The sequence below is a fragment of the Uranotaenia lowii genome, chromosome 2 (assembly GCF_029784155.1).
Source record: "Uranotaenia lowii strain MFRU-FL chromosome 2, ASM2978415v1, whole genome shotgun sequence".
Taxonomy (NCBI): Eukaryota; Metazoa; Arthropoda; class Insecta; order Diptera; family Culicidae; genus Uranotaenia; species Uranotaenia lowii.
The window spans coordinates 90,682,802-90,694,533 of NC_073692.1; the positions used below are offsets into that span (position 1 = coordinate 90,682,802).

The 11,732-nt window shown below is 33.9% G+C and overlaps 1 protein-coding gene across 1 annotated transcript; it reads right to left on the reverse strand.

Annotated features, from left to right (window-relative positions):
- Positions 1-672: 672 nt before the first annotated feature.
- On the reverse strand, positions 673-1,799 carry LOC129743773 (uncharacterized). Its single transcript, XM_055735932.1, has 4 exons — positions 1,663-1,799; positions 1,216-1,610; positions 812-1,151; positions 673-752 (listed from the first exon to the last, which is right to left on the reverse strand). The coding sequence occupies exons 1-4, from the start codon at positions 1,764-1,766 to the stop codon at positions 698-700; spliced, it is 894 nt and encodes a 297-aa protein (XP_055591907.1). The 5' UTR covers positions 1,767-1,799; the 3' UTR covers positions 673-697.
- Positions 1,800-11,732: the final 9,933 nt, after the last annotated feature.

Below are 11,732 nucleotides of genomic sequence, written 5' to 3' on the forward strand. Positions count from 1 at the left end.
ACTGGTGTAGGTGAACTGAACGAAAACTCTGGTCTTGAATTTGGACCCTGATCCCGATCCTTATCCTGATCATTGTATGGTATCTTGGATTCTAGATCTTGATCTTGAGCCCTTAATCTGGAGCCAGATTCTCAAACCTGGTCTTGCATCATAATGCTGATTCTGGGTCCTGAAAATAAAGCTGCATCTGATCCTAAATCTGTATTTTAATTCTTATGTTGATCTTCATTTTGGATCTCGGATACTAATTCTGATATCAAAACCCAATCCAGCATCGAAAATCGTTGTTCTGAAGGATCTGAAGGAAGTTTTAAACGAATTTTATTTAATTTGCTTCTTCTATAAACTAAAATCTAATGTTTTGAATTTGTCTTCGTACCTGAAAATTATCACATTTTCAAATTTGAAGAACATAAGCCATAAATATAACAAATTTCTTGAAAAAGATACACTGTCTTTTTGGTGAAACCGCAAAATGCCTTTTAATAAGGATATATTTATAAGTACATCGATTCGGAGTAGCCGAATTCCTTTTGGAATACCAATTGATTATTCGTCCAAAAATTACTATTTACTTTCAATTTTGTTTCTATGATCAAAAACTACCACAGCTGAAAATCATTAAAACATTAAACAAAAAGTATGTTATTCTTATATTTTTCTCATTTCATCCTGGAAGACACAAAATCTTTTTTCTTCAAACATAAGGATAATATTTTAACGTCGTTGCATAATAATCACCCGTTGCTCCGCTGGAAAAAAAAATCAAATTGAAACAATATTATCCTTATCAAATTCTACATTTTGTTACCTTCCAACGTCACAAAAATATCCCATTCTAAAAGTTTGGGGCCACGAGCCGACAGCCTTCAAAGAAGGGCAATAGATTGGCTTCTTCATTGGAACAAATTTATTATCGAATGCACTGTTGTAGAAATACGGACATAATCCATGATCTGATTCCGGAGCAACCCTTGCCGCCGGCTGACTGATGCCGCAAATTCCCATCTGCCAGTTGATGTGACAGTTCCTGTTGACTGTGCTAAAAACAAGACTGGTGAAGATACATTGTACCGCCTTGGCCGAACTTTTCTTCTCCAAACTGCCATAGGTGAGATTCGAGTCGAATCCTGGCCCAGCCGCTTCACAGGCTGCAATTTTAAATTCATATATCATATTCCTCCCTAAGTTATACTTACGGAATTGTTATCAAACCATCAACTCTTGCTAGCTTCTGATTTCCCAATTTTCGACCAGCATCCAGAACCATTTGTCCTCCGAAGCTAAATCCAAACAGGAATCCATTCTCTGAAGCAAACCCCAGTGATAGCAAACGGCGAAGGAATTGCACCAACATATTGGAAAGCCTCTCAAAGTTTGGCATCATCACAGAAAAGTATGAATCTGCATCAGAGGCACGGCCGTATTGCATAAAAAGCACACACCCTCCTCGGTGACTGGAAAAATTTGCTAACATTGGTAGAACCCAGGCTTTCTTGGCACTTTCCTTCCATCCGTGAACAACCACTGTAAAGTTGTTCTTTGGGTTGCAACCATTTTGATTGAAAACGCCATCATCAGTCGATACGGGAATCAAACCATTCTGTTGACTTGTAATTTTTTTTTTTTAATTTTAATTCCTCGACCAGTAGTAAAATTTACCTGTCGAAGATGAAAAACTGCACCGTATCCGTCAAATCAACTTGCCCGGTCACCTGAGGTGAACAGAAAAATAGTAAAATAGAGCACGTTAATAATGTCCGCATTATATACTTGATTGAACGTTAAAGGCGGAAGCTTTGCCACAAATGACCTAGAAGCTGCATGTGCTAATTCATTATTATCATCTCTCGGGGTGGGCTGTATACTTGTTAATTCATCAACACACAGAGAATCGATAAGTAGTAATTGGCTGATTGTGTTTTATTTGTTTTAATTCATATCAACAATCAGCATGAAAAGTACGTGTACCTGATAAGTTAAAACATGAAAATGTGCTCGTAAAAATTTTGTAATTTAAATTTTTGTACCTAAAAGATGCAATCTAATTCATGCGTTTAATATTTTTAAATTTAGTTTCCACAAATGAACGCCCAAATCATTCGTTAAAAAAGTGTACCTTGTTAAATATTCCGACAGATAGGTTGCCGTTGTTTGTAGGCCACAAAAATTTCAACAGCTTTTGATTTAAGAAATTTATTTTGATTCCATCGAATTAAAATTTTTGTGTTGTTAGCATTGAATTTATTGTTTATCTATACCAAAAGACATATCCCTGTTAAACAGCTTATTGCTTTTTTGTATAATAAGATGCAAAGTTACTGTCTTGGACAAAATTGTTAAGTGGAAAATTTTCTTTTGAAAATTTATAAATTGACATCATAACCCCAAGCAGGCTTGGTTCCACAGAAGAAACAAAAATGATGTTGATTTTTTAGTACAAAATATTCGATTTTCCCATAAAAATTTTAAAACTCAAATTTACTCATGTAAACGTTATTTGTAAAGTTCTGCAAAAAATTATGGATTTGTTTCGAACCGAACGAAGCACTATGACCCCTCATCGACTCACTTTTTATTTAGTGGGAGAATTCGGACCCTTAAACTCTACACCAATAGAAGAGGTTACAAAAATCCAATGCCTATTTAGCAAATCTCTGTGCCAAAAATGCGCTGAAAAATGTATTGTTCTCATGATGATATGATTGTAGTAATATCACTATGTATTAGACTTGAGCTCCCAAGCAAAATGATGCATGACCACTACATTCAAACTAAATATGAAAACATGTTATGGGATTTTCAAACTATTGGATAATTCATCCAAAAAAAATGTATAGTAAGAATCGAACTCACTGCTACATTCTCCTCTCGGCTTTCCATTCCGATATCTTACGAAGCGCACCATCTGAGTCGGTTAGCAAACGAAAGGTTATTGTCATAGCCTTTCTGTTACTGCCAAAAAAACGCACTGAATGGGCTGTTTACCGGTTGGCCGGTGTTTTTCAGTTGGAATGAGGAACTAGAAACTGTTTTTCATTGCCAACCGGTTTAAATACATACACACGCACTGGTCATTTTGGCTGTTGGTTTTTTTACACACAGCGCTCGGTACATCATTCGACAATATCCTTGCTGACAAATTGTTTCCAAACATCTTTGTCTTGTGAAAATATTAAGGATATGTTGCATATGTTATATGCAATGCCGTTGCGCTGGAAAGACAATGCCAGTAATGGGAAAGCATGTTAATGCCGGTCTGGCATAGAGTCTTATAACAATAATTCCACCTTCAAGAAAGTTCACTTTTGGCGTAGGGTCTGATTTTTTGGCGAAGAAATCGAAGCCGTATATAGATAGACCTGAACTATCCACAAAAGCAACTGAATAGTTCTATTTGTATAAAATTATTCATACAGCATCATTGATTTATGTAAATAAATCAAAAAGTTATAGTTGAAAATAATAATATCTGAAATTCAAATAGTGTTTTGAATTATTAAAATAATGAAAATAATTTATTTCTTAAACCATTTTCTTACTCATGACCATCAAACAAACTCGAAAAAAAAACTGATACGATGATTTTTATTTTGATTTTTTTATAGTTAACGGCTGAGTCAGTCATATTTTTGAAAATCAAAACGAAAATGATTAAGAATGATGATTCATATTCTGAAATGGATATTTAAAGTCATTATTTTTGAAGTTCAGAAAACGAATGCGAATTGAAATTTCAAACCAGAGCTTAAAGCTTTGAGCTTACGAATCAGTGCAAAGAAATGGAATACATATAAAATAACACCAGATGTGGAAAGAAATTAAATCCGAATTTTCAAATAAATTTCATATCCCGTCAGCTCTGAATATTTTGCAGTCGTTGTTTGAAATATAGGGTCCTAGAAAAGATAAATAGTAAAAACTAAGATCTTCTTCTTAAAAATTTAAATTGAAGGCTTCTAAGAAGATGCTTGCAGAATACAAAAACTCAGGACTAAAAAACAAAGGCAAATTTAATCAAAACATTCCAAAAAATTTAATAAGTTTGATTATAAAATTCCGTTGATTTATATGAAAATTTAACTAGAATGTTAATTCAACTCATCGACATAAGCAAAAGAAATGTTATGTTGTTTAAGTAAGAACATTCAAAATTTATGAAGTAAAAAAATTCTTTTTATGACTACAAAATTACGTTTGAAAAAAAATCAAATACCAAATTTGTTTAAGTCCGAAATACGATTTGAATCTTAATTCAATTAAGGTAATAAATAGTTCAAAGTCTTGTATTTCACAGATTTGGGAAAAAATAAACTTGTATAACCATTTTTGTAGGTGTCAAAACCTCTTATGGTCTGGGAGAGTCAATAGAAATATTTATTTATTAAATTTATTGTAATGTCATAAAGTTTTGTCAGAATAGTGCAGAATTTTTTTGAATAATTTTTATCTATTTTCAAAAGTTTCAGGCATCAAAAGCTCTACAATTCTTGGCACCTCAGAAAAATTATGAAATTGTGGCGTCGTGTAATTTATCGGAACCGCTTTGAATGTGGAGTTGAAGATCAAGAAACACGCTAATCAATTGAAGCTGGTTTTTTGAAGAATATTTCGTTAGTGCATAAAATTTGTAATGTTATAAAAGATTTTTTGTTTCAAAAGTGATTAGTTATAAGGTAATGGATGAACTTATTTAGATACACTTGTTCAGAACTGTACCGCGCTATAATTTATTTTTTCCGATTCTGGTGGAAATTTTCCACTTTGCGTTGGGTAGCTACTTAAAATGGACATTGACGGAGTCGGTTTGAGGTCATTTTTGAATTTCTCAAACCCTGACGCTTAATTGCTCCGTTTTGAATCAAATTCACAAGGTTTGTATGATTTTTCTTTCAACTTTGGAACCGATCTTTTTTTTGTACCAAAGAATATTTGCTGCCAAACAACTTTTTCGGAGCCCATAATTTTGTACCTTTTTTAGAAAACCGGATATTTATCTGAAAAGATACCATTCATCTTCAATCTTTAATCTTAATCTAACCTTAAAAGAAAACCTTTATGAAACCATCTAGAACAGGGGTGAGCAACCTTTTGAACCAACGGGCCAATTTAAATTTGAAATCTTGTCGGCGGGCCGCACTTAAAATAACTTTTTTTTAATATCTAGCAGAACTTCACGACAGTTTTTATAACTACAAATTTTTGGCGAAAACAAATCTGAAAAAGGAAAGATTAACCGAATTTACGAGTTTAAAAACAGAAAATTAACACGACTTTTCAAATACCCGATATCGAAAAGGTACATCACTAAATCTTTGTCATTTTCATTATCACTCAATTTTTCAATTGTCAATCACCGTCTTCTTTGCGTTGGACGTTGAATTGCTTATTGACTTTCTGTGTTTTGTTTTTCCATAATTAAAACTTGTTCTCAAAGCCTAGATTTTTTTCCAACGAACGATAAGAACCTCGTTTTTTAAATCGAAGTTCTGTATTGGATCATTGCATTGAGATGTTGAGCAAGGTTGTATAGAAATCACAGAAAAATTTTCAATTCACATATTTTTAAGTCACTATCTTCAAAATTCTAGAATTTTTATCCAGATTTTCATAATTTTTAATCTTATTTAGATATCATTGGGATAGGATTTCAAAAGCTATATTATGAGTGAAACAACTGAATTTATCGACCTTTGTTATAAATTTTCTATCAAACTTCTGAAAAAAGCATCACAGATAATCGTCAAATAACTTTTGGGTCAATTCACAGAATTTCAGATATCTATTGTTTTTATCAAGAAATAATAATTTTTGTCGGTAACTTTAATGCCGGCTGATTCATGTTAATATAAAATCTAAAATCGTTCACCCAGGCTTTATTATTAAACTTTCGTTTTTTCGTCAATATTCAGAAATAAATAATACTTCCCAAGGTTTTGGTTTGAATTTTTTTGCCAGTATTTGAATGCTAACAAAACAAGCTTTTTTACCGAATTAGCTAGAAAATTATCTGCTGAGCATTTTTTTTATCATGTAGCTTTATTTTTGCTTGAGACGAAAATAATGACTTCATTAACGGACTTCGAAATTCCTTTGATCATGTGTAGCTTCCGATTTTTAGCTGCTCTTCCTCACTTTAATGGATTTTGCTTTTCAAGGTGGTAGGAGTTAAATAATTAGGAAAAATGTATCCTGATTTAAAAAAAAACCCAAAATTACGTAATGCGAATAAAAAATATTGGATTTATGCCTTGAACTGAACATAACAGATGCTTGAAAGCCAGAAAAAGTTAACAATTTCAATGATTGTGGGGCAAATGCAGATAAGAGCATATTTTGATCAAGTCATTTAAACTTTTCTAACAATACATTGTTAAAAAAAGGTAAAGCATAAAAGTTTGAAAAAAGCTACGTGGGCCGCACAAAAGGGTCTCGCGGGCCACATGCGGCCCGCGGGCCGCGGGTTGCTCACCCCTGATCTAGAACAAACAGCAGGTAGAACGTCATCAATCAAAAAACTCGTCAAGGCTCGCCGAGGGAGCATCAACGTCGTTCAGAACCCTTATTTGCAACATAGCTGCATCTGAAGCTTTTACTTTTGGAAAAACATCGAATTAAGTTTTATTAACAAAACAGCTGTGATAATAATAAACGATAATTTGGGAATTCGTTATCAGAGCGTTCAGGGGGGGGGGGGGGGGTGGTTTCGAAATTCAAATTTAGCTAAAAATAATAATAATACCAAAAATACACAACTTACAAGAAAATGTATTCATAACCATATTCTTACTCATAATTATCACACAAACTCAAAAAATAATAAATTTTACTAATAAAAAAAAATCAAAATTTCCAAAACAAATCACAATGAAAGTTTCAAATCAATGATATTTTCGGAAAGTCAATGATAAACTTTCAAAATGATGTTCTTTAGGCTGAACTAGAAATTTGCTACAAAATAATTTTTAAGCAGTTTTGTTTAAAAATTTGAAATAAATATTTCCATTACAAAGACAATTCCGCTGTAGTGTTTTGTATTTGAAAAAAAAAAAAAAATAATCGCGATTTGAAATGTGAATCAAGTTTATGGTTTTAGAATAAAAAAAACAATTTTAAATAACATAGACAAACTGATCGAAAATATTTCTTGAAATTTAAATAGCTTTTCTTTAAAATACGATAAATTTATTTCAAAGTTTAAAAAACTGTATTTTTAGTATTTGGTTTAATAATTTCAAAATTTAAAAAGAATATGAAGTGCAAAATGATGGAGTTTTTAACATTAAAGAAGGATTCTTTTTCAATAAACACGACTTACCATTATAAAAACTTATTTATAGAATTTAACTGATAACTCAAGGGAACAGAATTTAAGTGCTCATGTTTTAAAGATTGATTTGGTAGATTTTAGCGTTCTGAACTCAAATCTTTTGTCAAATTTGAACTAGCACATTTAGTTTTGAATATATGAACTTTTAAAATGTGTCAGTTTTGAGTGAAATCAATTATTGATAACTGTTTAACTATCAAATCTACATTTAAGAAGAAATCTGATTCTGATTTCGATTAATATATTTCATTCAAATAAGTAATAATATTTTGATGATGAAGATGATGCATGTTTCAAAAAAGTAATATTCAACAGTTTTTAAAACTTGGGAAAGATATCATTACAAGAAATTTTAACATTATTGTCAGAACTAAATTCCATTTCGTTTCAAACTTCTTTACAAATTCGATAAATGAGAAAAAGTTAACAAATAGAAACCTTCTATGACTTTTATCGCAGAACTCAGTGACTTGATGTCTTGATGAAAGTCGATGATTGATTCATATCTTTTATTTCAAAATATTATGTATTTGTTTTCAAATTTTGGTTTCTTAAATAATTTTGACCTGTTTTGAAAAGTTATTTCAATAACAAATGCTGATAGAAAAATTACAGATTTTGATTAAGGGCACCCACATGAGTCAAAATAACGTTTTAAATTTTTGGCCTGTATAGTTTATCAAAACCTGCTCAAATGTGATGCTGAGAAAAACAAAAACAATAATTGAGACTGAAATTGGTTTCTTGAACAAAATTTCATATCAGCACAACATTTTCAAAGACATAAATGATTCTTTTTCAATCAAATTTTTAGTAATAAGGTAAAGGGTATTAGATTTTAGATATTTTGCTAATTCTGTGAGAGTAAAACGCTTGTTACATGGTTTCCAACTTGTCGATGTATAAGATTAGTGTTCGATTGATTAATTTTGAAGTTAAAATGGTTCGTTTCAAACTCTGTTCTTGTTTAGTTACACTTCTACACTAAAGACGAGGTAGGGTTCTTGTGATTCAAGTTAATAGTTTCAATACAAAAGGTTAATCGAAATTTACAATTAAAAATAAGTACCAATTCATGAACTTCATATAATGTCGTAAAATTAAATGTCTAGCCTTGAGATTCAATAGTAAATTCCGGAGGCGAGTCAAATTTCTGACTTGCGTGCTAACACTTTTTTTTACCACCTTTTAATGTGTATTTTTTTGATACTACGGTGAAAGTTTTACTTGGAAAAAATCTCCATGGGGGGGGGGGGGTTCAACCCCTAAAACCCTCCCCGTTCGCACGGCCTTGTTTGGTACTACCGAAAGTAAAAGCAAATCTTTTATCTCAATCAGTAAACATATAAAACTTAAAGATTCCCCCTAAAATTCAGTTGGCTGACCTGACCTTTTTAAAGTTGAATGGAATCGATATTGTTTTGGGGATCCCTACATTCTTCATCTTTTAAATACGTACGGAAAAAATGCCCTTATGCTATGGTCTATCACTGTTGACTGAATTTGTGTTCGGAAGAGTGGAGTAAGACGAGGTGAAATCTACTGGGAGTTTAAGCTACTTAGGACGCAACTGGGCAATTTCGGAGAATCTGGATAAACTTTTAGAGCGGTTTTGGTCTTGCGAGGAATTAGGAGCCTCTCACAACTGATCCCAGAGGAAGCGCTTTGTGATGCTCATTTTGAGCGAACCATTCGTCGGGGTTCAGACGGACGTAACGCGGTAACACTTCCTTAACATGATCGTCGCCACGCTCATTGGGTTTCGATTGTTTTACTTGCCGGGCCCAAAGAAAATCTCGGAGCAAGAGAGGAACCAGGGAGAACTCCACTACTTTTAACGTGTGGCTGAACTGAGCGGCTAACTTGAGTGAGAGAGCGTCACATGCTTTTTGATGTGATGGGGCCTCCCAGGAAACACACCCGTCACCCGAATATGGATGCCATGGCGACGAACGTGTTAACACGTTCATGTTCACATCAAAAAGCGTGTGACGCTCTCTTACTCATGTTAGCCGCTCAGTTTAGCCACACGATGCAAAGCCGGGAGCTCTTCTTCTTTATTTTCTCGCTCCGAGAATTTCTTTGGGCCCGGCAAGTAAAACTACCAAAATGAGCGTGGCGATGAACGTGTTAACACGATCGTCGCCATGCTCATTTTCGTAGTCTTACTAGCCGGGCCCAAAGAAATTCTCGGTGCAAAGAAGAAATAAAGAGGGAGAACTTCATAAATTGCAACGTGTGGCTAAACTAAGCGGATAACTTGAGAAAGATTGCGTCACCCGTGTTTTGGTGTGACGGGGCCGCCCAGGAAATACACTCGTCACACGAATATGGTTCCTATGGCGACGAACGTGTTGAAACGAACACACTTTCTCTCAGCTTGCGCATTCAAAAGAGATCACAATGCAAAGGAACCTGATTTCGGACAGGTGCAATTGATGAGATTGAGTAGGAAGAAGCAGATGTCTCGCTTATAAAATCCAGTTCGTCGTAGCATTTTTCAGAAGCCTCCAGCAGTTTCAGGAAGGACGAGGATGATGGCGGATAAACCACTCTAATCGCAGAACGCATCCATTTGCGGCAAGCGAAAAAACTGGCGAAACGCGATGTTGGACTTCATATCACAAGCGTTAAATGGATCACAAAGGCGCGGAGATTTCATCACCAGAAAATAACATCCACCGATCTTGAGCTCCGAAGACCAGTCAGTGAAGTAGTCAGTTCCCGAACAAACTCAACGCTAGGTATTACAAGATCAATACATCTGTCCGTACTTTGAGACCAGAAAAGCAAGAGCAACTACGCTGCAGAATCCAGGAGTGGTTCATAGGCCAACGGAGGTCCTTCCAACGCCATATGGGTACGTCAATGTAGAAAACCTTTCATTAGATTTTTTTTTCTTTGTTATGAAGCAAAGAAAAAAGTGACCTATGATACACCACACTCTCAATAATTTTCAATTCGGATTCATAAATGTTTTTCTTAATTTTAAGAACCTAAGGAACCAAAGTCAACCAAGTCAGTTTTTTTTCACGCAAATGATAAACAACCTATATCTACCCGTCATTCATTTTAAGATATAGGGCGTTTGCTACACACACATACAAGAGGTCTGTTGGGCACACATTAGAGGTTTTTGTATGCAAAAAAAGCAAAATTCAACCAAAATGTTGGTTTTCCCTTAAATAAATGCTCAATTTCTCTAAAAAAAACATTCAAAAAGTATATTTCGGATCATTTGCTAACAAGTGGAAACGATTCTGCGATTATTTTATTGGATATCAGTGGGAAACCAAGCAAAACAAAAAAATGAAAAATAAGCCAACCATCATTGTTAAGCACATTAAACGGTTCCCCCGGATCCTTTGTTCACGTTTTTGGGTCTATCATATAAAATTTAGAACCAGGAAGATGATGTTGAGAGTTTTCGTCACGAAATTGATTAATAAACTTGACCAATATTTGTCCTGCTTTCACTAAAAACGCTCATATCCTGTATAAAGTCTTCATTTTTGTTAAAGAACTTCACTCAAAATTATAAAAAAAAATCACAAACAAGTCAAAAAATGATCTGGCTTTCTAAAAATGTGTTGTACATAGGAAACTTTTCAATAGTTTTCATCAATTCTTCGGAAAATATCTTTCTTTAGTCGATTTGTATTCATTTAACATGAGGCTGCCACATTTGTTTGCCCAACGGCTTACTTATACTAATGCACTATGCAAACGCCCTATTCGTTGTATTGGTTTCATTTAGCAAAATCCTAGGATGAGTTGGATTTATACGGTCATTCTGGAATAATCGTTAAGACTTTCCCTTTAGAAAAATGTTGGTCAATTTTGTTGGTCTCTAGTTGTGTTCATGTGAAAAAAACACAAGGGTTCATTTGTTCTTTTCACAAGTTATTTGTGCATTTTGCTTTATTAAAGGTTTTGTTTGTTACAGTAAATTATTGAAATTGCTAAAAATACACAAATACCAATCAATAAACTTCACTGATTTGAAGCGGTACCAGACAATGCGAAGTGTCGTCGCCAGCAATTAAGCAAACAACTGCAAATTAATTCCACCACAATCAACTTTTATCAATTCAACTCAGGACCTGCCCCTAAAGCTCACCGAAATCTCATCATCAGGCCACGAAATGAAATATGTAAATGTCATCGGAACTTTTTACTACGACAAAGTGAGAAGGAAAAACGTCCTAACTCCGGTACTTTTTTTTTGTGAGAACCAAACGAACGGATTGAGAGAGCACTTCCACAGAACCAACCGAAAGTCAGGAAACCACAAACACCTTACCCGGCTTCATTCCGGAAGATTTGAACGAAAAACTGTCAAGGGTTTCCTCTTTCTTCTCTTCTTTTATTTTAGATAGGTAGGAGCTGGGAGGGGCAAAAA

Bases quoted from the DNA above. Each gene is read 5' to 3' on its own strand.
- LOC129743773 (XM_055735932.1), bottom strand. From the start codon at position 1,766: ATGCGGACATTATTAACGTGCTCTATTTTACTATTTTTCTGTTCACCT. The intron at 1,611-1,662 runs GTAAATTTTACT...AAAAATTACAAG, and splicing joins CAGTTTTTCATCTTCGACAG to TCAACAGAATGGTTTGATTC. The intron at 753-811 runs GTAACAAAATGT...TTTTTTTTCCAG, and splicing joins TATTTTTGTGACGTTGGAAG to CGGAGCAACGGGTGATTATT.